We start from the raw sequence: 27,813 nt of genomic DNA on the forward strand, positions 1-27,813 counted from the left end.
AAGACCACCGCTGTTCAACAATGCAGAACCTGCACAGTCACGACGCCCTATAACGTGTCTGAGACGATAAACTCTGAACGTCTGTGACGTTTGAGACGACATCGAGACATCACAGTTGCGCTGTGATGTATCGATGTCTCCAGATGTGTCATGACTTGATGCCTCGTGGCTTTAGATTCATAGATTTCCCAGAACTGTCGCCGATATTAGTGCTCGAGATAAATGCGCGCACCCAAACAACCTTCAAAGGCCAAAGCTCGGATATCGAGTGGCCGTAACCGATAAGGAACGCGATGGCGAACTTCACAGACCATTGCCCACCTCAGGGTCCTTTAAGGTACGCAGCTATCTCGACAGACGGCACAGCACATCCAGCGTCCATCATGGAAGACGGCGTGCCCGAGCAACTTGTACCCTTCCGCCAAGTTGCCACCACGTCCTCGGCCTGGTTTGAACTCGGGATGAACCCGAGACCTGCGATCTCGAGATCAGCAGGCGGACACGATTACCGGCTATGCCACCGAGGGCTGCAAACGTGCTAAGACAATCATTTTCCCCGTTCGTCATCGGTATATTGGGTGTAAGACAATCGTGCACGCCGTGATGGCGCACTACCCACACCCTCCATTTCCGATCAATCGAGGTACAGCTCCGAGTGGCGTCAATTTCGCCATTCAAATAATCCACAAATAGTTCTCAACCTGTACTCCAGTTCTAGTGTGTCACCGTATTTCGAGAGGTCGCCATTGCTGTTGGTGAATGCCAAAATTTAGACTTTTAGGCAATTTTGGATACGTCATGCCATCATGCCGTCATCCCATGTCATCATCACTTCTAGCTCCTTCACCAACCTCGCACGCTGCCTCGTGTGCCCTTTTTCCCCAAACTGCCCACCGGTCCTCGTAGACCACGTGCACACCATAAGCAACGAAACGAACGGTAAAAGCTCTCTGACTAAAAAGTGGAAACTGGGTAACTTTTGTGCTTTTGGGGACTATATACGTGCACAACCGGCCACCAGCCTCTTTCGGAACAAAATGCACGCAAGTCTACGCAAAGTTTACGTCCTTTTCGTTTCTGTTTTTTCTTCTTCTTTTTTTCTTTTTTTTACATCTATCGTTTACCCTCTTTCCAGTGTTGGAGGGAAAATTTTTAGGGTCAGGGTACTAAAATAGGGAGCACTTGCGGGACTCGAAGATGAAATTGCTTCCCCAATTTGCTCCTTTTCTTTATTTTTTTTTCTTTCCTTATAAAGTGTAAGTTAAGGTGGAATCGTATTAATTTCGGGAATTCACACATTCCCGACACATCTGACGGCGGTTCACGGTTATTTTCGCTTCGATTTGCCTTGACTACAATCAAAGGCAATCCTTCACGACTCTGAAGTCAAGAACGGTCGAGCAACGCTCTGAAATGTAATACTGTGGTGAGCTAGTAATACACACCGCTCAAGTACACCATGGAACGTTCTTTAGACTTTCCTCATGTTCTGCCTCGTCACGCGCTAAAGCATCTACCATTCAAAACTTCTGCAGTTCCGGCTCTCGAGACTACACCAGAGTGTATGCAATCAGAGAGCTCAACAAATGTGACAGCTGTACAGTTTGAAATACGAAATTATAGCGTTCCTTTTCTAAACAAAGGTCCCCTCACTTAGCTGTCTGGAGTTTCCTCCACGCTGCGTAGGACGTACTCACGTAAAACGCTTGCATTCAGCTTTATAATGTCAATATACTTGCCACGTCTCTCAGAACCGAAACAATCCCGTCCCAGTAAACTATGAAGTATAGCTGTCAGGTCCTTGTATTAGGCAGGTCGCTCGTGCCTGCTCCGTTCGGGAATGCTCCCAGGCACACTAATGACAGAGGTGACAGTCGTCCGGCATTTAAAAATTGGTCCTACACGATGAAAGATGAAAGTCACTGCAAATGTTAGCCAGCTGTAGGACTCGAACCCACATCTTCTGGATTACCGGTCCAGGGCTCTACCACTTGGGCTAAGCTACAGTTGGTTAACCTTTTCAGTGGCTTTCATCGTTAATTTGTTAGGCAATTTGAGGCCTTGTGTGTGTTTGTCCTCCCTATGTTGTTCCAGCCTCAGAACATCAGTTCTCTCTTGGTCCTGCGCGTCTGTACGGTCCACTCAATTCCGAAGACCCTTATAGCAGTCATCGTATAGCAGAAATGCAAAACTTAGTGCTCCACATCCGAACCCGGCCCATTCTTTCGCCTGGACTTGACGATTTCGACCATGCTGTGTCTCACCGTTCCCATGTGTTCATCCCCGAGGGAAGTACCACAATGAAGACGTAGTCGACGTACGAGTTCCTTCCGCAGCTCAATGCTCAAACAGTTGAAATTGGAAATTTTAGTGCGCATCCATATCTGCATTCCTTTGCCCTAGTACGAAACGTACGTACTATGAAACTTTCACTGATCATCTCTCGTTCCAACGGTCCAAAGACGAACTTCGCCGCCACGGTTTGAGTGCCACAGCTAACTGATCCACACTGACACGCCTCGTTCCAGAGCCATTTTTGCGGGTTTTGCAGACAATATTCTCCGCATCGAAGAACTGTTTCGTGAACACGACCTCGACTGCCAGAAACATATTTCGGAAATATTTCGGTTCTACGGGGATTATATTAGGGAGATTAGGGATGATATTGAGGAGATGATTTACTGTCGTTTTCTCTGCCCCGAATGCACTGCAAAGAGTACAATTCTGGTGGGGAGGGGAGTGAACCCTCACCCCTCTCGCTACACAACTGCTCATAATCTTCCTTGTCCTCTTGAGCGAGTTCGCACATACTGTAATCTTCCTTGCTTCTGTCCCCGTGTTGCGTCTGCAATGTACGCAGATAATCCTAGCCGCTGCGCTCGGTGAGTCACAAAGTGCCTGAAAAGGGTTTGATCTATTCCGACTTCCGACCATTGCGAAGCGCTGTCTCGTATGAACGGCCGTGGCCCCTGGAACGACAAACTACGTATAGAATCGCACTCGCTGTCGCCGCGTTGCTGCCTCCGTAGGTCATTATAATGAATTATAGCGTTGCCTATAGGCGTTGTAGACAGTGTGGCCGGCTCGCTGAGCTTCATGGAAATATACAAGGTCGTCGAAGTGAAGGCTTTGATGCATGTGATGCGCAGAGGCGGATTAGAAGGGCAACCCACGCAACACACCGAACTCAAAAGTTTTCCGGACTAGTTGGGAATCAGCGAAAATATTCTCTTCATCTCACGACAACAAGTGTTGTGAAACACGAGCGCCACACTTGAAACTTGAAGAAGAATGTTCCGGATATTGCGCAATGCACTGACAACGAAGAGCGTAGGATATGTGACAGTTTTCCGTGAACCCATGAGCAGTATATTTCCTGGTGCTACGCTTGAGCTACGCAAAACAACCCGTAAAAAGTGTTTCGTGAGTCTTATGCGCTCTCGGAGAAGTTACGGAAGTTCGATTCCCTGAAAGAGGGGAAACCCCCCTACCCCTTAAACTGATCAAGAAAAATGTTTAAAGAAAAAGGAAAGAAACCGCCAGGGCCGCCATCTTCAAGGCTGTCGGGATTACGTAAGCACGGACCCTTGCAAGTCACGACAAACCGCTTCAATTCATCTTACCAGCACGAGCCATTCCGTCACATATATACTTGCGGCTAGACTACTATGTGCTACATACAATAAATACACGGAAGATGTCACGAACCAGACAAGCGCTCATGATTGAGGGAGCTTTATTTTGAGAGTACCCTTAATAGGCGCGAAACAACTTCCTGTATCCACTGCTCCAATCCTTCCTAACGTTCTCCGCCGTGCGGAAAAGCTGGGAGTGCCTTAAGCCATTTTAGATGTGCACAGGTGCGCTATACTTTTACCCCTCATCGGAGCGAATGTCCAACCGTCAAGAAGAACTCCTTTTCAAGATATATACTATATTATTTTAGTTCATTACCAAGACGACTTTCCATAACTATTTTTGGGATCGTTCCCCGAACAGTTTCCGCGTCTGCTGGACCGAACAGGAAAATATCTCAACTCCCGTCACGCAGGTGAATGGAGGGTTTGTCATTGTATGGCAGGATCATATCCTGCTCACTGTGTGATATATACAACAATATTGCACGCTTCGCGGAGAGAGCAACTCGTTACAACAACAACAGGGTGAAAGGAAGGGTTAGCCAGGCAAAAGGCCGGCTTGTTATATTCCACAAAAAGAAAAAAGAAATGATGAAGAGAAACCGGCAAAGCAGAAAAAGAAGGAAAGAATGGGAAAAAAGAAGAAAAGAGACACCATAACAACGTCACATGCAGTTCATGAGTCCTGAGGCCCTCGGGAAACTGAAAGGCTGCCATGACAGAGTATTGCTCTTCTGAAGTGTAAAATGTGCGAATCACATGCAATGAGTTTTTTCTCGACTTTTCTCTTCTGTTCCCGGTGTTTGTTTCGAACAGCAAGAACATATCTGTTAAAATCCCCACCCCCGTGATCCCAATAATAACCCCCCCCCCCCGATTGAAAATCGCAAGAACAGGGTTTAACCCGATATTCCCCCGAAAACTGCTGAACCAAGGGGAGCCTAAGGCATTACAAACACAGTACTTCAAAAATTGTGTTGTAAATGTATAAATATGTTCATACAAACTGTCAAAAAACAGAGACCCTGCCGCCTCTTAGATGCATGGACTAGATATTGACACCCTGTATATGTCTTCTGGTGTGCCATGTGCATTATGCTGAAACGACGACAACCCATTTAATGACAGCGTGCACTCCCAATAACCTCCTGATGGGTGGAGCATTATGCTGAGTAAACCGAAGATTGGTTGGGCTGAATCAGCTTCAGTTCAATCCGATTACACACGAATTATGGAAGCAAAATATAACCCGATATTTACCGCTCGATGTTGCTGAAAAATATAACCCGAAAATATAAGGAATCACCTCTTCCCGTACTCGCGCCTGCTAATGTGCGAGAAAATTTGAGGAAAAAAAAAACACACCAACTAAAAACAGAAACAAGCCGAGCATGTGGCTCAATATCGAGCAGCATTAGAGTAGCGCAATCACAAAGCAGCACTCGAATCTCCGTTTCATCAACGACAACATTTTAGACGACAATTGAGACTCTCAACGAGCAGGAGCGTTTTCGCGCCAGAGCTAACGTCAGAAAACCACCATCTCACCTTGAACACAAGTGCCAACGAGGAAAAACACGCTCCAGGTTACGTTTTACGAGCAGGCTTCTCGCGAAGGTATACATGGTATAGTCAAGCCTTTCACCCAACTCACGTTCGCACACAACAGCAGCAGCAGTCTTTACAGGAACGCACAATATCACAACATAGCCACCACCAGATGAGAGTGGTCCGCCTAACTACGCTGCTCTCTCTCTATATCAATCTTGGGAAGTAGCTCCGCAAGCCCTGCCAGATGCGCTCTGCAAACTGTGTCACGTGGTAAGAGTAGGAAGTTCAATTGACGTTCAGCGGCAGCGTTGCGTGACACACGACGAAGAGCGCCCCGGCGAACGCAGACAGCGCGACACGTGTTCGAAGGCCACGATCGGCGCTCAACTCGTGATGTAACGGCACCCAGGCTCGTCACTCTGGGTTTTGCCTGAGCGCGTGAAACCTCACGCGCTTTAAGTTTGAAGGTTGGAAATGATGGCCAAGACAAGCTCGTGTTATCAGTCCAATGCGGACGTTGTACTCGTGTGTTGTGACAGCACGTTCTGCGGGCACAACAACAGTAGTAACGCAACGTGCATGCTGTCCTGATGCAAGGACTTTCTCTCTCGCTCCTCTTTTTTTTTTTTTTTTTTTTTTTAGTATAATGCATTCGCTGTGGGAGCAAAGCACGACTTCAATGAAACGTGACTTCGAAGAGAAAGTGTTGAACGCGCAGAAGTGTTGCCCACAAAGCAGCACCCTCGTGGCCTCATGTCCCAGATGCCCATGCATTTGTATGTTCGTGTACTCAGGCGTCTATACTAATAATAATTCGGAGCTTCCACACGTACGTCGGCACGGTTTCCGATAAAGTCGTTTCAGGCAGTAATTTAATTCCGCAGAAATCTACCTCTTTGCTGGTGAGCTTTGCTGGGGAGAGATCTGATGGGAGAGCTCTGAGATGGATGAGCTTCCGATGAGGAGGATATAAGGTTTATGAATACATGTTCATGGGTATATGCATTGATGGATTGGTAGCCGAGCTGTGATACGTTATATCAGACATTTCTGGGTAGGGGGAGCGGCATACCAAGACAAGGCTGCGCAAGCCCTTCTAGTGCAATATGGTGATATATATATGCTCGTTATGAATCTATCAACTGTTTCCTTCATGTTGACGGTGTGATTGTGGTTTGCAACCTTGGAGACAGGGTAGCATATGTTGTCTTCCATAGTGTCCAGGAACTCCGGTGCTGAAGGGGTTCAAACTGGCCGCTGCGGTCTCTCACGACCTCAACCCTCAACGGGGTACGCCGGAGCGGGCCACCTATTACGTTTGTAGAGGAGATGGCGTCCCTCTACATGAGTCCTGATGGAATGTCCGGGCAGATGGTCGTGGCCTCACGCTAGGACGGTGCCGGCAGAACTGACGAGCCAGCGCAGTAGAGCGTGGCATATCATCGTCGTCATCATCGGTGGCCACCACAGTACCCCCCCCCCCCTCCCCCTCAGACGCTGAGTGAGTACATTCGCGGCGACAAGAGGCATGGCGCAGGAATGAGCGGTCACTTGAAGGCCGCTGGTGGGCCACGAGTACCGCTGCTAGATCCGGGGAATACTATCACGATGTACATAAAGGCCTGGCGAAGTGTGAGGGACTACGGCATACCGCGACCGGTACGAGGCGTCGAAACCGAAGGGTGCCGGGTCAGAGCGAGAAGATGGTGGCCTCCTATTACGAGCCCCCGGTGGAACGACGTACCCGGGGACTCACGAGTCGTGCCGTAGCGCCATCGACCGCTGTCTGCACTGGGCTTTGATGGTGGTGAGGTGGGCCGAATTGACGCCTAATGGTGGTGGTTGCTGTTCGGGTCACCAAATGTAGAGGAGGTGGCGTCTCTCTACATGGGTCCTGACTGGCGATGATGGAATGTCCCAGCGGGCAGATGGTCGTGACCTCACGCTAGGACGGTGCCGGTAGAACTGACTATTCAGCGCAGTAGCGCGTGGCAGCAGGGGCACATCGTCGTCATCATCGGTGGCCACCACACATTCATAGGAAAGTTGTAGCCAATCTCAGCGGTAGTGTCAGACGTGGGAACGGCAAGGGGTCACAAAACGGACCTGTCGACACAGACGCGCAATAGGAAATGTTGCCCGTGGTGAGCAGTAGGGAGTTCCAAGCCAAGAAAGAATAAATCAATAAAGAAAACACGCAGCAGTAGGGCGGAAAGCGCCTGCGGCTGGAATGCTTGAACTAGAGTAACTCTAGTTTGAACGATGCCAGAGCTCTAAAATTTTCGTTCACCAGTAACCTAGACCTGGTCAAATACAAATACCTCGTTCCAGCTTCTGGCTCGGCAAACTTGGGCGTCCTTTCCAACATATTTTTTTATCGGACCTATGGAGGAACCGATGCTTTCCCAAGTCCACGTGGAGAAGCAAGAAAGTGACGTTTCGCATCCTTGGAGACCCTGCTTCATTCATCAATCAACCTATCACGACTCAGGAGCCACCACGTACAATATTTTCGCTGAATGATATCTCGCCACTGCGAAGTTACATTTACAAAACGCCCTGAAAAGGCGGCCATGAGCGGTGCGGCGCGACCTCAGGGACTCGGCCCGATCTCCTGGCATGATGTCATCAGGTCCGTGTGACGTAACATCACCATAGCGAGCAGCCGCGACATCGCCATTTCCCTGTATTTCTCACTCAAAATTCGTCTGCTACGAAAATTCGGCAACCAGTGGGTGCGCGTTCGAATCCCACTGCTGGTGTATTTTCTTCAACAGCCATCATTCAATTGAAGTAGTCTGCTACGGTCCCGACGTGGCGCAACTTGTGGCATACCTCGACGTCACAGACCTCCAGAGTAACTCCACGTCACACAGGCATCTCTCTCAGTCCCTTACGGGCTCTCTGAAGGAGGGAGTTCTTGGCAGAGTGCAGTGCAAAGAAGTCACGCGATCGCGCGTGCTTGAGCTCACCTACAATCATGGCTCTTTTGGACGAGCGCATGTTACTGGGCGCACAGTACGCCACAGTCAAAAAGAAAAAGAAGGCATTCACTGCTCTTTTCTTACTTTTTTTTTCCCAAGAAGCAGAGGCATAATATGGCTCCAAACCCTCTCTCACCTGTCAAAGCTGTTCAACAGGAGTTACCGTGCAAAATATGTTCCTGGTGCATTGTAGTGTCACTGCGCAATCAAATTTACAAAAACAGTCGGAAAAAGAAGATGCGGACGGCCGACACGATCCTCGCGTGACGTCGAAAAATCTCCTTGTCCAGTGTTGCCAGGTCAAAAGCATAAAAAGTCAGCAACGCGCCGTACGGAGGTAGCCACAAGTAGTTAATTTCCCTTGCATATATATAGCAAAGTCTCGAGCTAGTACCTCCTCACTTCATCATCAGAATATAATTGTTGTCTCTAGCCAGTGGTACAGTACCAGTCGTGCGCAGGCATCACACATTGAATGAAGGACATCGTATCGACTGAGAGAAGGCAGTTTGTCAAGGGAAACGGGAGTGAAGGAGTGAATGCACTGTGCATACTCGTCATTATTGTGTGCACGTTGAAAGTTTCCCCGATATACGTGTACAGGAGTCTCAATTACAGCGCTAAGAAGTATCCACAAAAGTAGTCAGAAAATAGCCAAGTCGCCATTGCTCAAATTTCGGCGCCACGACAGTCAGAAAGAAGACAATTTGGGCGCAAAGTAGCCAAATCTGGCAACCCTCAGCCTTCTTTCTTCTCAGCTCACGCGCTGCGTATAATCGCACCGGTCTACGTCACAGCTACGTTCCACGGGCACGCGCTACGTCACGACGTTCCCTCATTCTCGGAAGCACTCTTTTTAAGAGTGGAGGCTTTTTAAAGGTGCGCGGAACAGGGTACACACGCGCGGGTGACCTGCACCCATCGTTCTTTAGCAGGAGCTCATTTTATTCCCTGCAGGACGTGATGCAGTAAAAAGGAAATAAAAGAAAAAGGAAGTCACCTCAGTGTTCCTTATTTAGTTCTTGTTCTTTGCAGGATTGTAACATATCTTAAAAGTGTGAAGTGAAGACTGTCTCATGTTATTCTTTTTTTTTTTTCTTTCAGTACACTACTACGTGTAATAATAAATGACTGACAGATTGTCCCAACACTGAGGCTTCTGTAGCTGCATGGTATATGTGGTTGATTTAGGTGTAGAGGTTGAAGAGGAAGGGAACAGGGGAAGGAAAAGAGGAGGTTGAAATAAACACTGTTGGGGCAGGCGGATTTCCGCTGTTCCTTTATCGTACCTGTTGCACGTTATATTAGGTACAATATCAAATGAAAAACTTGGGATGTCCATGTGGGAGACTTTGGAAACCGATTCTTACTGCATTTGAATAGGCTCGTTCCCCAGCATAAGAAAGACCGGCTGCCCTCGACTGGAAGTGTGTGCCAAGTATATGTCTGAGAAGAACCAGCCATCCCACAAAAGGTTTCTAACTCAAAAGTTTTACGTTGCAAGGAGACAATAACAGCGATGCCGCGGAGGCCAGTAGGTAGATTTTTTCCCACAGTCTATAGGACAGTGTCAAAATTTCAGCTGAGAGCCCAGAGTTTATGACTGCCTTCTGGATCAGGTTCAGTGAAAAAATAGGCCCAAGATTTATTCTCTACGTACTTCTAACAACCCACTACGATTTTCACACATTCGAAAGAGTTCAGAAGGAAATGTGCTATGTACAACGCTGAATGAGAATTTCCAACCCGCAGACCCTGATGAAAGAAATCTCTCTTATTCCATCTTCTCTGGCTTGATGGAGAGCTTGGTGGTCCCATCTTTCCGGTTGAGGACGGTGTCCAGGCTGCTGAGAGTTGCCTGTAGATGTTGGTGGCAGTTCTGCAAGGCCAGTCGCAGCTCCTGCGACTGCTTGTGTGACCCCTGCAGGTCGTGTTCTGTGCTCAACAGCTGTTGCCTGCAGGTGTCCAGTTCTCCTTGAGTCTTGATGACAGCCTTCTGTGATGCATCCCACGATTCCTTTACTTCGGCTAGAATGAGAATCCCATAAACACCTTCAAGCTTCTACAGTGAGCAACAAAAATAATATGCTTGGAAAAGTGCAAACCAATGAGCGAGATTGCAGTGGCACTTGAGCACCAAGATGTTGTGCCCTACGAAAAGCAATCGTGAAGGCACCTGCTTACCGAGTTCCTCGAGGACGTCCTTGAGCCTAACCTCCGTCACAGTTCGAGATTTCTCACTGCGGTCAACCTGCTTCAGAAGCTTGGGAATGTCCAGCAGGGATCCTTCGTGATACACCATCCCGCCTACAGCTACAGGGGCCTTGTTTGTGTCCTGTTTATCCTCTGCCTCTTGCTTGTGAAGCAATCCCCAGTTTCCTGTTTTAACAAGAGTACCGTCATTCATGTAGCCTGACAGGCCACATAGAGCCACTGTTTCTTGCGTTTCCTAGAAACCGGGAAATTCGCTTCACCCCCTACCCTTGGCGACTTCATCCACGTCGAGCCCCGCTGCATCTTCTACCGTTTCTTGGTCGCCGGTTTTGGCATCGTCCGCTGATGCGGGGAAATCTGTGAGCTTGCGGTAGCGTACAACATCTCTCTGCGAAACCTTCAGGAGTTGTCTCCGTACCTGTGCATGAATTAGTTCAATGTGCTTCCCTTTTATTTCGAATCGCTGTCTAAAAGCAGATACATTCATTATACATTGATTCACTGATATATTCATATATTAGTCATCCTTTTAGACAAAACATGGGCATCACCAGCTTTTTGTCAGTAGCATTTTCACATTCACACTCAATAAATTCCCAAGCAGCACAACATGTTGACCCAATATTGGTTCATGATTGGACCAATATTGTTCTGATATTGCCAATATTGGTCCAATATTGGGCCAATATTGGGCCAACATGTTGTGCTGATTGGGTTGTCAGTCTTTGTGGCCCTTTATGACAGCTAGTAGAGTTTTGATTAAACTCACTGAAAGCTGAATTACTTAACTATACAGGGGCAGTGCATAAACACAGCAAACCTGAATAGAAGAAAATAGAGATGGAAAAAGAAAAAAAAAAGCACCCCAGGCACTGGCACAACAAGTTTACACTCTGACATATTCAGAGCAGCTCAGGTTTCTATTGGCTGGAACTGTTGGCTAACTCACACCAACACTCGAGTTCGTCTCAAAAACTGCTGCATGGAAGCATGGCGCGCATGATGTCATACTCACTTGGCCCCTTGATAATTTGAGGCCCATTATGTAAAAAATTTCTTCTAAGTCTCTGTCAAACAAGTAGCCACACTGGTTCTGGTCGAAGTATATGAAGGAGAGCAACAGGTGCTTGTCTGCTGTTCGATAGAGGCGCTTGGCATCCTTCTTGTGCCGTTTATCTGCAAAGATATTCACGTTATTACTAAGCGGTCAATGATGGCACAAGTGGGGCTGCTTTTACTGTAAAGCACACATACCCTTACTCTCCTCCGAATCGCCATCCGCAAAGGAGACATCTGAGAGCGCATCACTTTCATCTTGCTCTTCTTCATTTTTTTTATCTTCCTCCTGAAGTAAAACGTTGCAGTGCCGAAGAGTTTACCGAATGTAACAGGAAGCTGTATAGCAAGGTCCCATTTTATGTTTCTGCTGTTCGCAACATTCCGAATGACCCCATCTATGTTTCCTAAGAAAACACACACATAGGTATAGCAGTTGATCACGAATCTCTTTTCTTTTTTTTTCCCACCTACACGAGACAACAAAATGCGTAGGTCTAGATTAGCTACACTAAGCTCACGGGGCAGAAATGTTCATCCTTCTAATCATAGTGCAGGAGGTAACTGCCAAGATTATTTGATGCTACTGTTCCCAAGGAAACTGTCAGCTATACACTTCTAAACAGAACAACGCCACATAACACACCCCTACCCAATCACGATACTGAATGGCATCATTATCTCCCCAACTGGAGGCGTACGCTTTTCTGTGACACTTACGCGGTTGTGTCGATAGCCACAAGAAGGCGTACACCCCACGCTTTATACAAATCAAACGGTGCAAAAATCAAGTCCTCACAAAAATTACTACTTTTACGAGATCACAGTAACGCCTTTCAAAGCTGCGCACCTTCTTTTCACGCTTTTCGGGTTTCTTTTCCGTTTTACGATCTTCCTTGCGATCGTCTTTCCTGTCCTCCTTGCGGTCGTCTTTACGGTCGTCCTTGCGGTCCTCCTTACGATCGTCTTTACGGTCGGACTTCCTGTCCACCGCATCCTTTGCTTCCTTGGCCTCTTTCTTGTCACGTTTCTTTTCCTACGAAACAAAATCAAATTGCCCTGAGCAAATACAAGATTGCTTAGTTGCGTTTTTTATGCATTTATTTCTGTTTTTCGACCAACATAACCCCCTTTCGTCCCTTCCCCGAGCAGGCAGACCGCTCGAATCCCCACATCACCCACCACCACACACCAACCCCAACCAAACCGGTTAACCTAGGTTTTTATATCGGCTCAGTTCCGCTTCAGTCCTGGTTCAGCTCCAAGATGGAACTAGTAATTATGGTTCAGCTCCAAGATGGAACTAGTAATTATGGTTCAGCTCCAAGATGGCGCTAGTAATTATGGTTCAGTTCCGGTTGAGTTCTGGTTCAGCTCCAAGGTGGTGCTAGTAATTATGGTTCAGTTCCAGCTAAAAATTCCGGTTAATTCCGGTTTTCGGTTCGGTTCGATGCTCTGCTGTAAATACAAACCTGTAAACATTTGCCAAGACAGTTATCATACCTCTTTTGGCTCAGGAGCAACAAGGAGTGCACGAAAGATGTTGAAGCCAAAATCCCTAATGAGCATTTCGTTGAAAAGCTCTGCAAAGAAGGAAACCTAGAAGAAGAAGAAGAAGAAGAAGCAAATTAAAAGCATGGAGTTGCCACATAAAAGCTCAAAGTGACCCACCTCGAAGGAGTGCTCTTTGTTGTCTTCCTGTCTATAGTCCAGGAGTAAGGACAGCGACATCACAGTGCAATCGAAACGTCCCCCCTTGGCCGTTTTTGAAGGCTGAGCTAGGATTGCGGGAGAGACAGGAAGATCCTGCAGGGGCAGCGCCATTCCTTCGCCCTTGTCTTCTTGAGTCAACTTCTCATCAGATAATTCTTTGGCGTCGTCTCCTTGGAGTTCTACGTCCTGTACATATCAAAGAAGCATACGCACATTGATTGACAATGTACACGATCGCAATATTATCACATGCGGGCAAATTACATCAGACAATTGTTGAATGTCAGACAAGAGAGTGAAGGGGGTCACAGCAGGCACCCCAGCCAATAAGGCAGCCCGGGCGAGGTCACATGCTTTCGAGAAACCAACCGGAATGGCAAAGGCTCTTGTTTCTCAGACATCCGAGATTGATGGGAAACTTTACTGAAGTGTTTCTATCTCGAGAACTATGACATAAAAGAAAATAATCTAGTTTTCTTCAATACTCAAGCGTGCAGCGCAACAAGGACATGAAGCTACGAATAAAAAAAATCGTATGCCGAGTGCAATAGCAAGTTCGAGGGCATGGGAAGCATGTTCTATCGAGCTCTTGAGACTACCCTTGTTCTGAAAGATGTTGCACTCGAAAAATGTGCAAAAATTCAACCAATCTGAGGGCATTTCCATGGTCTGGTCGACGTCTGACATCCTGAATTATCACTACAGAGTTCAACTTTAACTGAATTGTGCCAAGTAATTGGAAGGGGCATGCATTAAAGTAACTCATACTGATTAATCACTTGAATCTGGTAGCCACATATGTTTTCACGCCTTACCTCCTTTTTCTCACCCGCAGGGCAGTCTCCTGCACCAGGCTCTGTTTCCTGTTTGACTCCTTCCACCTGTTCAGCTTCAGCTTTCAAAGCTTTGGACAGGCGAGCAGTTAACTGGGACTTTAACCCTTTCGTAGAAAGACCTCGTGCTTCCAACTCGTTACGCAGTTCAAGAACCTGCATGTACCAGTAACAGGATTTTCTTGGAGCAGCCCGCATGTCGTAGAGAACCCACATTCGATTGAAAAGTGGAAAATCCAGCAATCCGATTAGGGTAGACTAAAGCAAAAGCCTCAGGTTGAGAGACCGATATTTCAAATAAGGACTCTTAAATCTGAGGCAATCCGTGGACAACGACAAAGCCCACTGCGCATCTTGTGACATGTCACAACATGACAGCCAAAAATACGTCTCGGGGCAAAGTATGCTCGGTGAAACTTGCGTTCGCGGAACCCTCGGCTCTACCGTTATCGGGGTGTAGTGGAAAGAGAGACAGTTTTATTCCGATCGAGGGCCTTGTCGCACAACTCGTCATTATCAGTGGCTGGCAACTGACGAGAAACACGTTGATAAGGGGGGAAGGTGTGATTGCGGTGCGGTTTGCTTCCTTCTTGCACATGAGGGTGGGTATTTGGACTGAGCTAGCAGTCCCGTAAACGTAAATGTCGGCGATCGCGCTTCGCCCTGTGACGGATTTACACCTGTCAAATTTTTTGCAGAAATCTCGTGAGAAACCCCGTGATTTTGACTGGAATATTGTGCTATGGCGATAGGCTTCCGAATTCATGCAGAAAAATGCTGCCTTCGCTTAGCTAATTAAATGCTAATTACAAGATTATGTAAGGATTTCAATCGATGTGTGCGACATTTTCGTGGGTTGAACCCCATCAGTCACGACTGCAATGCAGGACACAACTGATACCTACACGGCTGAAGACGCCGCTATGTACAAAAGAAAATTTAACGACAAGGAAGCCCAGAGAAAAACGGTCAGGTGAGTGTCTAATTTTCTTTGCTCACGGAAAAGTTTCAAAACGCTGGAAAAGTGCGCGGGATATGTCGGTGAGAGAATTTGGAAGAAAGCTGCCACATTGTTCTGCTTGCTCACTCTTGACCGCGGAATCCAGCAAATTTGTACATCCCACTTCCCAGAGACATTAATCATCCACCGCAGAGAGCTAGGGTCTCTACACATGATGGCCACCTTCAAAGGTTTAACGTAATACCTTCATTGACTTTGGATCCAGGCCAGAATAATGACTCGGCTCTCCCGTTCCCTGCTCATCTGTGGCCACGGGCGCTGACTCTTCCTCCTGAGCACAAGATATAAAGGCAGGGTTATGTCACTGTTCACACCTTAAGCTTTTCTATTATTTCTATAAGTTGCTTCGCCTAGAGGTCCACAATATATTAGCTCGAGCAACGTCAACATTTTAAGGCGTTCTGCTTATTCTGAATTCAACTATCGCTTACGGAAACGTCACATCCAACTAGGACGTAGGGCGTAAAAACTAGGAACATAAAAAATTAGAGCACGACCGCAACAAAGTCGAACTGTTTCAGCGTAAAAAGTTAGCGAAAGCAAAGTAACATTGTAGCCGAATATATCTTCCTTTCAAATATACCCGCCACTCTTCATCGTAGCACCACGGCTATGCCCTCCCTCCATGCACACACATAATCGCACCCACAGCTCACAAAATAAAGTACACATCACACACACACAAATAAAACAGTGACTCGCACATTTGCACTCTTCCCAAATTAGAAACCAAAAAAAGAAAAAAAGAAGAGTAGGTTCGAACCACGGAGTAAGAAAGGCAGCTTTACGGAATAGCTTTACGGAATAGCTTTACGGAATAGCGTTACGGAATAGCGTTACGGAATAGCGTTACGGAATAGCGTTACGGAATAGCGTTACGGAATAGCGTTACGGAATAGCGTTACGGCATCTTCCACTGTGCTTAAGAGATGGAAATTTAATAAGAAACATATATATAATGGTTGTATTTACAGCACATATCCAGTTGGGGAGATGCATGGCGCGCTTTGTTTTCCGCCATCAACGCGGAGCAATACCGCTCTGCCGGCTCAGACGAGCAGACGACGCGGCGGGAAGTGGAGGGCAGGCAAGGGAGTACAGACAGAGCAGCCAATCATTGCAAAGCCACATAACAACTAGATTTTCCCGCTCTGCCCTACAGATGGCGCAGCGCTCGGGTCCTCCTCGCCCCACTCCATCCGGCCGCGGGAGAGAGAGAGTGAGGTTTCGACCTCCTGCCTTTCCTACCCCGTCGTTCCAACCCACGAAAAATTTTTAATAGAAATATCGACGAGTTGGGATGGAACCCCTCCGTTGCAGTCCTGCGCGAGGCGTCCACTCGAAGATGGCCCCAATTGCAGAAGTAGCGAGGGGAGGTGTGCGTGATTCAGGAGCGCCCCCGGAGCAGCGGACAGAGGTAGAGGTCGCGCACACACTAAGATGGGAAATCAAAAAACAGACAAAAGGAGGAAGTAAGGACGACGTGTGCCTGAGAGAGGTCCTCGTTGTCGCTGTTCGCCCGGTGGCCCAGGTCGGCCCACTCCTGTGAAGTGGGCATGCAGCGCCACACGTCGGGGAAGAAGATCACCACTCTTTCCAGGGTGGCTGACGCAGGCTTGCCGCCGTTTGTGACGCTCGACGCAGACTCCCTTCGGTAGCAGATTTCAGCGATACGATACCTGCGGGCCAAACAGGACGCCCCCGTCAACGCCGCCCCTTCCTTCCTTCCCTTCCCTTCCCTTTCTTCCTTCCCTCCCTTCCTTCCCGCCAGTGTTTCTCCCCACCGTGAATGGGATTGTTCGGGCATTCCGGGCACCCCGTTGCAAGTGCTACATTTGTACAATTCAGCTAACTTAGTCTTTTGTTTCTAGGACAGTGTATGCCGCAAGATTACCGTACAGAACAAAATGTGATGGCGAGGTCCCTGTTCCTGATAACTGGTTTTACGGTCATACATTTCTCTTCAGATGAGAAATTTCCGCGAGCAGGTTCCTTTAACAATAAAACTTCAGCAAGTGTAAAAAAAAAAAAAAGAAGAGGAAAAATAAAAAAAAGTGAAACGGTTTGTAACTCTAGACTGCATATCAAAGAAATCACATCCACCGGTTCCGCCTCAGCAACCTCTGCCGATGGTGACCGTACGCGATCATTAAACAATCCGCGAGGACGACACCACACCCCTTTCTCTTCCGTGATGGAGAGAACGAGAATGATTTAAGATTTTCGAGTCAACCTATTGCACGTGAAGGATACTTCGTGAATGAGCTGTTCTAAAACATATTGGATGCAGCTAGCTTTCATCGGAAAACAAACTGTAACCAAGCTACGGAAAGTGAAGATCTATCCGAGAACATTCAAGAAGTGCACCTCATCCCTTCTCGAGGCTGGTGCAAACCACGTACATAAAGAGTGTAACCAAACAGTTTTCAAACGCCAAGAAGATGCAGGGCGTGTCCGTTTAATGCGAGCTCAATAAACGAACGCGGCAAGAAGCACAGACGTTTGAACGAAGTTCAACTGTGAAGCGTGACCCATGCTGGCATTACACAAACCCGCTCCTGAAGGACTCGAAGGTGTACTGAAAAATGAAATGTGCACAGCGCTTCACTACTTCTAACGACAACACATCCAGGACTGATGTCACCGTTCTGAAGATGCAAGAAAAGTGCATCTCCCAAAAGCGCAACTCTTGGAAGCTGACCGTGCGACACCGAAAAGATATCTCGCTCCCAAATGTCCCGTAATGACCGCGCACTCACCACTGGGTACAGACAGACAGGTCGATCCCCGTGAGAGCCCTGCACGTGCGGATTGCTGTGCGAATGAGCACCTGCGGGTCCTGCACGGGGTCGGAACCGTCCAGGGTGGGAGACCAGGGTCCTCCTATGGCCACAGTCTCGCTCTTGCCCTTCAACCCTACCAGAAAAGAGAGCACCCGGGCGGGATGGATCGCGCCCAATTTGGTTTCTTCCCCGTCTTCTGCCAGGGCGCACGTGCGATGGTACAGCTCTTCCAATGATGGCGCCGAGAGGAGCATTACCTGAAAACACGGGAAACCGCAGGCGTTATTTAGGAGGACAATTCGTAGATATCAGCTATCTAATGTCAATTCTTTTTGGGAAAACTGCGTTTGTGCATGTCGTGACACAATTCATGCGTAGCAATGACGTTCTACGAGGTATGTGCGAACTGCGATTCGGGGTACGAAATTACGGAGGAAACCCTGTACTCCCATGGGCGACGCTCCCCAGAATACTCCAGTGGAAGATGCATGAAACGTCACAGCTAGAGCCGCTAGCTTCGAGGAACTGGCCATGTCTCGCGGAACGTGCGGTCTCCCTCAGAACCGTGCGTTTTTTTTCTTGTTTTTTTTGCGGAATGCCGTAAAAGTCGTTGATTTCGCGTGGAACATATTTTCGCATTTTGATGGAGGCCATTGTTGACGTGGGAACCTCAATTCGCGAAAAACGCGGGCTCCTGTTACTCGGTTATGTCCATGTATCTACTTCATGGGTACTTAAATTCACGATTTTGTGGTGCTCACAAAAAATCGTTCAGCGCGAGAAAAAAATGCTTTTTCAGTATTCAATATCTTTTTCAGAATTATGGAAGGATCTCAGTTGATCTGTGACATTTTCGTGGATTCCCGATCGGTCGAGGCTGCAACCAAAAAAGCTGACACTTACGGGGCTGAATGTGACGCGACAACCCACGGAATCTCGCGCATTTCTAAATCCCCCTTCGCGGAACAGTAAATTTTCCACCGCAGAAAGCTAAGGGGGCTTAGTCATAACTGTCTGCTACCACATGTGTGCAAGTTCTCAATGTCACGTCTTTTCATGCACTGCTAGCTGTGGGGAATGTCGTGCGACATCACAACATATTCCATAGCAGACGACAGGAAAAGACGTCTGCGTGCCGTCTGCTAAGCACGAAGCACGCAACTCCCCACATTCTGGCACCGTGCGAACGCTCAACGTGGCACGTGGAAGAACTTCTACCTCGTGACCAGTTTTTGCTTTTTCTTCCACCGGAATATTCTGTGGGTACGTCGATCGTGCGAATATACCAGAGAAAAAGGTCACGCTACATGCAACGAAAAATCGCAGGTACACATTACCTTGGCACTATACGAAAAGTCCAGATCAGGGGGATCGAGAACTGCAGGATTGTCTCCTAAATATCCCACCGAATCCTTGGGCAGCACATGAAAGCGGCAGGCGTGATCTAGCACAAGGGGGCGCTGCAGGGGAAACGCTTCCTGCCACAAGATGTTGGCATGGAAGAAGTCCGACGGAACGTACATGTTCGGATATCGTTTCCTGAGGTCTGCCACCCCCACTTCTTTCCTACAATGAACAGTAGCAACAAATCAGGCGATCGCACGGACAATACGCTCGAAACTGTAGAATGGCACAGGGTACTAACTGGTCCAGTGATGCGCAGGGTATCTCAACGACGTAGCGCGGGAGCACACGCTGCTTGCGACGGGGTGGACTGGGAGCACGTCTGACAGGGGACAAGGCGTGCTTACGAGACGCCGGAGCTGCGTCGTGCTCCTGAGAGTAACGGTAATCTCTGTCGGGCGACTGCTGCTGAGGACGCGCCGCGTCACGGTCCCTCTCTCTCTCACGTTCTCTCTCGCGGTCCCTCTCGCGGGGAACAGGGGAACGACGATCTCTCAAGGGAGAGCGACGTATGGGAGACCTAAGACAAAAAAATAAAATAAAGTCTGGATCGTCATCACTAGGGCCCGGACTTTTAGGCATATGCTTATAAATCCTCGAAAATGCCTGAATATGACATTTTCCGGACTGCAAGCCCTTGTTTACAGGCGCTATTGAATTCTAGCCTTTTTTAATATATCTAGGCACCATAACAGCCTTTTTTTTTTTAGAGGTGTAAATGCGAGTGGGCTTTCAGGCGCGTGCTGCATTTTGCTTTTCGTTTCTGCATGTTTGCGCCTGTTGTTCCTTTTTTAAAGTTTGGTTTCCTCCAGTACGTTGGTTTGCTAAGGGGTTCGTGTAGAATTTATCGAAAGATTTGGCCTCTCCGAACCTTTCAAGATCTTCTAGGGCGGAAATCAAACTATTATTCAACACAGCGTGGTTCCTGGCCAACTCAGCACCAAACGTCAAACCTTGTGTGGCACCGTAGCCTTTAAAAGAGCAAGTCTTCCTTTGCTTAGTATGGTACTGTAGCTTTTGAAAGAGCAAGTCTTCCTTTGCTTAGTATGGTACTGTAGCTTTTAAAAGAGCAAGTCTTCCTTTGCTTATTATGGTACCGTAGCCTTTAAAAGTGCAAGTCCTCCTTCGCTTAGTATGGTACCGTAGCCTTTAAAAGAGCAAATTTTCCCTAATGGAACGTTCTGAAACACTAACAAAGCCAAAGGGCGTACCAGATTAACGTGCCTATTTTTGCATTTTATTGCCCATTTTGTTATTTTTCGGGGCCTACGTGCCTGCCTGTTCCCATCGTTTTTAGTGCCTAAACTTCCGGGCCCTGGTCACCACAAATCGCATCAAATGAAGGCAGACCTGTTCCGCTCTGGTACGCGGTCGTACAGCCTCCTGTCCCTGTCAAAGTCCCGACCTCCGTCCCGCAACGCATCGCGAAGTCCGTCCCGGGAATTGTCTCGGAGCCCATCACGACCGCCGTCTCTCAGTCCATCGCGATTGCCGTCTCTGCCCCCCCTGTCTCTGTAGCGGTCTCGCCTGTCGTCGTGTCTCATGTCTCTGTCTCGTCTCATGGGAGGCGAAGACATCCTCCTCCTTCCACTGTTGCCGCTGCCTGTTATTAATTAATAGATGTGTTATTTCAACAAATTGAAAAGGACAGGACTACAGATGATACCTGACGTGATGGAATTGATGTACTGGGTCTGCGCCGCCATGGCGTTTGCACCGACGTGGCTCGACACTGATGACTGGCCACCCAGCCGAGACGGTATTTGTGAGTTCATCTATTGAGAACAGAGACTCGGTGAAGTCAGGCCATGTTCCCTGCCACCCTTTACGATCCCCTTGCAAATGATAGCTGGGCAAGCTGGGAGAATTTATATTGCTGGCCACAAGGAAACCACTGAGAGACAGCGCAAGAGCTACAGTCACAGGGGTATACCTCCTCCAGCAGAGGATGTAGTCTGCACGTCAAGAGCAGGACATACCAGAAGATAGGGGACAAAGAAGTAAAAAAAAAGTGGAGAAACGGAAGACGGGGGAAGTTGGTTCACATGTACAATCTCAGAACAGAACTTCGCCGCATAGCACGTTGTCCACCAACCACTGCCACAAACGACAGGGTTATCGCTTCTGATTTGAAGAGGGGGGCGTACGCCATTTTGTAGCAATTATGATGATATATACAAATTTCTACAAAAAGGCGTACACCCCCTCGCTTTTCAAATCAGAAACGATAACCCCATCATTTGTGGCAGTGGCTGGCGGACAACGTGCTACGCGATGGAGTTCTGCTCCGAGAGTGTAAGTGTGCTTCAAGTACATCATCCCCGACGACTGTCTATGCAGCACGATCACCATATAACCAACAGCACGCTTATTTTGGGCGCACTGACGTTGTGACTCAGAGGCACCATGCTCCAGCCTAAGCTAAACGCAGACGTCTCCAGATTTGTTGGTAGAGTTGACCTGTAAGAGGTGACTCGTCCCGAGGTACAGATTACTTTGATAGAACTTCTATGGGGAAGCACTGGAAAGCATAAAGCCCTCTCTGCGGTAACATTTTTGCAAGCGCTCTAAAGGTTGGCAGGGAACGCACTGGCTTGGCTTCGAGAAAAACAGCCGAGACTAACCTGGTTGGCCAAAAGTTGAATTCTGTACGCGTTCCACTTGAATGGCATGTTGGGATTGTACGATGCCTCTACGAGGACGCGTTCCCCAACTTTTGGTATGCTGCCTTTTATCACGCTGCAATAAAAAATATTTTACGAGTCAGAATTTAGTATAGACCTTACCAAAAAAAAGCAAGGAAAAAAAAAAGAGAGAAAGCGGTACGGGCTGTACTCATCAAGTGTCAATCCAACCGCTACCTTACCAAGTTTGAAAGAATACGTCCTCATCCACAAAGCCAAAATTGTCGTGCAACTTTGTAACTGTGCCCGTGAAGACCCTCTGTTTCTGAGATGGTGTGCCAATAGGGGCAGGCACACCAGTAGGTGTTGCACCTAGCAGACGTTGCTGTGTAGTGTAACTCATGTTGGCTGCAGGCGATGCTGTCAGGCCACCAGGCAACCCCATGCTGGCCTGCAAAAAAAAAAAAAAAAGGCAGCCGGACGCTCCAGTTTTGTATGTACCGTTCAAGCCAGATCTTTTTGGCTCATGACAACATGCACACAATGCTAATGACAGCAGAAGACCACTGGAAGCAGATAGGCTACTTTAAGCCATACTTGAGTCAACAGTAGCCACGAAGCCAGCCATTTAAAAGAGTGCAGAGGGCCATCCAACAAATTTTCAGATTAAGATGTGTGCGTGTCATTTTACCGAACAGCGTGAAAGGTTTTGATGTCCGTAATTTGTTTCCCAAAAAAAAACAAAAAAACTCACATAAAACATGGCTCAGCGCGTTCACCCTTAAAGGGACGGTCTCGTACAGCCGGGGCGATTCCGAAACTTAGCCAAAACTAGTTTCACGAGTGCTGTACACATACAACCATCAAAGTTTCATGTGAAACTCGTTTTACACTCGTGAAACTAGTTTTGGCTAAGTTTCGGAATCGCCCCGGCTGTACGAGACCGTCCCTTTAACTCACCACGTCGGGTATAAAGAGGATGAGAAGTATGATGCCACGTCACCGATGACGTTACAGAGGCAACTCGTACTGCTCTCCACCACCCTTGCACACAGACGCTTTTTGCGGCGTACTTTAAATTCAATTTCTGCGATAATTACGACTCTATGGGGTGAATTAATTCTTACGGTGCATCTTACTGGCCTTGCTTAGCAGTTTTATACAAAGAAAACAGGGTGTTAAAAATGACTTCTGTGCTAGTTTAAGTATATTCCATTGCTCCATGGATTCACATACCGTCCCAACTGGCGCAGTTGTAGCCAAAGAAGCAGGTAACGCTATCCCAGGCTAGAAAGCAGAGTGATGTTGTAGTATAACAACAGCAGAAATGCTTCATAAATGCTGACTATGATGGTATATAGAAGCTCATAAATGCACCAACATGAACATAGCAGCATACCTGGGACAACACTGTTGTTGCTTGCAAAGCATTCTAGAAAACGAAAGTGCAAGATAAGACATGGTGTTATGTTATAGTTGTATAGCAATAGTACGGTACGGTATACCGTATGCTATACTTTGATGCAATATGAGAAGATGAAAGAACGTTATTATCTCAAATTTATTGTGTGATGGCACATGCCTGTGTAAGACCTAAAGCTGCTAGGTTAGCCCCAAACTGCTGGCTTTGCTGTGCAGTGGCCTGCTGCTGATTGAGGGCAGAGGCAAGGCCTGCTCCCCCTTGGGTTTGATGTTGAGACTGGGCCATGGCCAGCATGGCTCCTCCTGACAGAGGCAGCTCTGGACAACAGCATCAAAAGAAGAAGCAATGTCACTGGCGGCTGAATGTCCCCATCAAAACGACAGCAATATAAAACAAAGAAAACCTGGATACATAAATGTATCATGGTTAAAAAAAGCGTTAAAACCCCAGTGCCGGGGAGCTAAAAAGACAGACACAGACACATTGCACTGGGGTTTTAACGCTTTTAATCATGATTCTATAAAACCGAACAGCCCAATTTGTAACCCTTTTTGATAAATGTATGTAATAAAAATATACAAAAATGGAAGAGAAGTCGATACAGATGGAAATTGGAAGGCACAGAGGGCATTACAAACGAGTTCACATGAGACTCAGCACTCTCTTCAGTGACAGTAAACAAAAATTAGTCAATATGCTGAGTATGAAAAGGCACTGAGCTTCTATACCATATGCCATTTTGGAACATAAACTGAACAGATAAAAAGAAACCAAACCAGATGCTGAATTGCTTTGCAGTGATTTCAAATGCAAAGCCATTTCGAAGTTAGGTAATCACCTGCTGCTCAAAAGTGACGTACTTTTCACTCATGATCATTGATCGATAAACAAAAGTTCTTTTCACAGTCGTAAGCGGTGTAGAATGTAGGGTTGCAAAAATGTTTGTTTTGCATTTTGTTTGCACAACATGGCTTTCTGTCACACAATCTATGTGGGTTGAGCATAACTTTATCCTCGATTTGTGACCCCCAGTCTATTTTTAGTAGAAATTTCTGCGTTGTACCCCACCCCCTCTTGCTACACCACCCCACGTAATGTCAAGAACCAGAACATATTCATCTTATAGGTCCCTGTACATTGCTGAATGCAGCATGAGGGCCATCCATCGTTTGCAGTCTCATCTTCGCTAAATGAATGCCCTCATGTGCCTTACTCACCTGTCTGCCTCATCCATGGCGGATTTTTGCCTGCCGCTCCAAACTGTGACATACCTGAAAATATATTTCCAAGTGGGTTGAAGCGGGGTAGTTGGTTGAAGTACATACTTGTGTGGAACTGCAGCAAGGGATGCTGAGAGGTGGGTTAAACTGCAGTTCCACAATGAAAATTGAGTGATGGCTGTGTGTATAGCCTTAGTATAGCTAGAGATGGCTAGAGATAAGAGACAGCTAGAGATGATGGCACGCACCAAAGCTAATGGCACAGTCACTCTCAAAGCACACCAGGACACCGACTATGCTTTATATAGAAGGGTCACAAAAAAGGCAGCTATGAGAGTGAAGAATGTCAAAGTAGTAGCTGATATTGTGCACTGAATCACAGACTGACATAGAGAACATGCCCAAACTTCAGAAAGCACAGTGCAACATAATGAAGTTTACGAAAAGGTCTATAACCAGAAAGCATGGAACAAGAATGACCATGATTCTTCTCTGACATCCCATTCTGGGGGGGAGAGAGATGTGTATGCATGTGTCATGGGCACTTGTATTTGTAACTTATCTGTAACTTATCTGTTGTACTGTATCTGTGACTTTTGTATTCAGACATGTATTTGATAGTAACTTACATGTACATGCCAAATGCAAAATTGTAGTTTCTTTTTTTTTTTAGATAAACAAGAAACGCAAACGGCATTTTCAGATATGGTGTTCTTTTCACGGCTATGAAAACCGGATATCAGTGGTGGACATCATAAGGGTGTGCGACCGAGATTCTTATCTGAACCATTTGGAGTCATTTACAGCAATAGTGCTGGCTATAAAATTCAATTATACATAACTGGCTGTAAATGTAACTGAAATATTTTGCCTGGCAGCCATATGGGATGGCTGTCATGAGAAAACATCAAATAGAGCTTGTTTAGCTATGGTTTGGGTCAGGTCTGTCAAAGTGGAAACCTTACGTAATATTCTGTGGTTTAAGCAAGTGCAGTTTGACAACACAAGGATATACTTGAGTTATAAGGCTGTGCTACAGCATAAATATGAGACTGTTTTGTGCCACTACAAATTGCCCTTTCAATATATCTTTTGTACACCTCCACACCAAGACATGGAAACCTTTATTACTGCTGTTCCACCGATTGTTAATGCAATGCATAATGCTAGTGCTACAAGTTCCTCTTGTTTATGCTGGAGAAAAATTTTGACATTTTCATCATAGTCACCCGTGGTAGAACTGCATACAAAGACACAACAGCGATGGAAATTTGTTACGATGATGCAACAATCGTTGCATATTAGCTGTCTTCGATTGGGCTGCACTTTTTGAACTAGTGCGCACATTGCAAGTCATCGCGTTCTATGCAGCGGAGGTGCGGCCTTTGCACTAAATCCGACCACTCGATTGGTAAAGGTGCAGATAGGTAAAAAAGTAGAAAAGTAAAACTCGCACTTTTTGACGAATCGAAGTCAGCTATTGTCGCGATGTTATGTATCAAACAAGCATAGCAAGACATTAACAGCTGGACACAGCAAACTGGGTGCTGCATATGTTTTTCTTTTTTTCTTCATGAATATGTACCAAATACCCCATCTCGCTATGCTTGTTCAATATATGTCCAGTACAAGGGGGATTCGCTGTTGTGTCTTCAAGCTGGTTTCTTCATGATTATGGATTGAATTATTCACCCTAACCTGGAAACCAAGCACCTGCATCTGACTGCATCCTAGTCCACAGTCCTAGACATTACCAGCTGATCTGTGTAAACAGGGTTATAAGTTGTGCAAAGACAAACATCAACACATTACTTTCCAATTTTATTGTGCATCAAAACTGATCAGCTTATGTTGTTATACAAAGTGGACAATCCTGCGCCGAGAAGATAGGCAAAACGCAGTTCCAGACACCGTGGTGTGTTGTTCGCACAAAGTAACTTGTGCCTCACGATCTTCCAGAATGATCCACAAGTGTGTTTATTGACAATATGATGGAGTGTAAACAAATAGTTGCTAGCCCATGTCGCTGACTGCGCGCTTATTGCTCTCGAGTTGCTGATCGTGTTACAAAAGACCCCGTTGTGCTCAGGGTGTTTCTAAATCAGATGATACGGTAAGCAGATGTTAAAGAGTCTTGTAAGTGTTCAAAACACGGCTTATAAACACGGCCAGCGAATAAATTTTGGCAGCCTTCCTACGCGTGGGCAAATCGAGTATTAGATCAAAAATATTGATCAGTACTAGGCCTAAACACGCTAGTCACTGGAAAGTTAATCACCGTCCCATGAGTGAATACTACCGCCAAAAATGTCTCGACTCCTTGATATGAGGAGTGTTATAAAACTGGTAAATACCATCGCGAACACGCGTAATATGTACAGCGGACACAGATGACGGAACTGTTGGATTTGTTGGTGTAAACAATCATGGCGGAATGCCGGACAAAAATTACCACATCATCTTAAAGTAATCGCTAAGCTTACCGGCGACGTCGTTGAGGATCAACAGACTTCTCGCTATTCTCACAAGCTCGAAAGAACGTAATTAATATACCAACAAGAGTTTTTGAAGCGCCTAAAATAATTTTAGGTTCCTGTCTTTGTGGTTGCCAACATACAAGATCGAAACTTGGCCAAGTGTGGAGGATGCGGAGCGCAGTGGACGCTGTTGCGCCAGGGAACGGGAACGGAACGGAAACAGAAACGGTAATTACGAATTACCGAACCAGATATGGTTTCGACATGGTTTCGAACGAATAGCACGGTACCGGAAACAGAAACGGAAAGTGATCGTCCGGTATTAAATTCGGTATTGGTATTCGGTTCTTGTTTCGTTTTGTGTGTGTGTTAGAATGTTGGAATATCTTTAGGGGCTGCGAGGGTGCCGGAGAACTCCCCCAGGAACTATCGAGGGAGGCCCCTGTTACACAATGTGTTTTCTTAAATAATTTTACAAAATCACACAATAAACCCCCAGAGAAACGCCCCTGTATATCACATTCTGCAAACGAAGTTTGTGACAGTGGATCCACTACCTTTCTTTCCTTCTTCGTCGGGTTTTTTTATTTATTTTTTTTAATAGATTGGAGTACTTTGGGGTCCTGCCACTAATTGTGGTACATACATAGATTGCATTATAGATGTCGAACGGGACAATGCCACCTTTTTCTTTTCTCCCCGCTTCCAAAAAAGCTGCCCGTTGCCATGCCAACCTGCACTTTCGAATTTTATTTCTGGGCGCCGTATCTGAACAAGTGGCCATTCCCGCTGTTTCCCGTGAGGACACTGGACTTTTCATTGGTGCTGAACCTTTACGAAAACAGAAATAAGACACACGTAACTGTCAATTA

The 27,813-nt window shown here is 46.8% G+C and overlaps 2 protein-coding genes across 4 annotated transcripts in view; both read right to left on the bottom strand.

The window, feature by feature from the left end:
• Positions 1–5,625, bottom strand: part of LOC135368843 (medium-chain acyl-CoA ligase ACSF2, mitochondrial-like) — a 17,383-nt gene extending 11,758 nt beyond the window's left edge. The window contains exon 1 of the mRNA XM_064602378.1: positions 5,187–5,625. Within this exon, the coding sequence (XP_064458448.1) occupies positions 5,187–5,263 (77 nt within the window). The 5' untranslated portion in view covers positions 5,264–5,625. The remainder of the gene's footprint in view (positions 1–5,186) is intronic.
• A 4,163-nt stretch (positions 5,626–9,788) lies between these two features.
• On the bottom strand, positions 9,789–27,081 carry LOC135368855 (cell division cycle and apoptosis regulator protein 1-like). Of its 3 annotated transcripts, none has more exons than XM_064602393.1 (24): positions 26,948–27,081; positions 26,163–26,226; positions 24,462–24,515; positions 23,404–23,561; positions 23,221–23,253; positions 23,058–23,108; positions 22,064–22,272; positions 21,822–21,936; positions 20,864–20,936; positions 20,548–20,800; positions 19,439–19,717; positions 19,131–19,359; positions 17,770–18,050; positions 16,500–16,689; positions 15,195–15,281; positions 13,972–14,145; positions 13,115–13,342; positions 12,947–13,042; positions 12,294–12,479; positions 11,642–11,732; positions 11,403–11,563; positions 10,655–10,805; positions 10,358–10,552; positions 9,789–10,201 (listed from the first exon to the last, which is right to left on the bottom strand). In XM_064602393.1, exons 2-24 carry the CDS (start codon positions 26,191–26,193, stop codon positions 9,948–9,950), a joined length of 3,579 nt encoding a protein of 1,192 aa, XP_064458463.1. In that variant the 5' UTR covers positions 26,194–26,226; positions 26,948–27,081; the 3' UTR covers positions 9,789–9,947. The 3 variants fall into 3 exon arrangements, with proteins under 3 accessions (XP_064458463.1, XP_064458461.1, XP_064458462.1); XM_064602391.1 differs by having other exon boundaries at positions 20,864–20,972; XM_064602392.1 differs by lacking the exon at positions 26,163–26,226 and having other exon boundaries at positions 20,864–20,972.
• Positions 27,082–27,813: the final 732 nt, after the last annotated feature.

The sequence above is a fragment of the Ornithodoros turicata genome, chromosome 9, assembly GCF_037126465.1.
Source record: "Ornithodoros turicata isolate Travis chromosome 9, ASM3712646v1, whole genome shotgun sequence".
NCBI lineage: Eukaryota > Metazoa > Arthropoda > Arachnida > Ixodida > Argasidae > Ornithodoros > Ornithodoros turicata.

Coding starts and splice junctions, on each gene's coding strand:
- LOC135368855 (XM_064602391.1), bottom strand. CDS start 26,193: ATGCAGTCAGATGCAGGTGCTTGGTTTCCAG. Junction 23,109..23,220: donor CAACAACAGTGTTGTCCCAG/GTATGCTGCTAT, acceptor TCTGCTTTCTAG/CCTGGGATAGCGTTACCTGC. Junction 20,973..21,821: donor TTCAACTTTTGGCCAACCAG/GTTAGTCTCGGC, acceptor TGTTCTCAATAG/ATGAACTCACAAATACCGTC.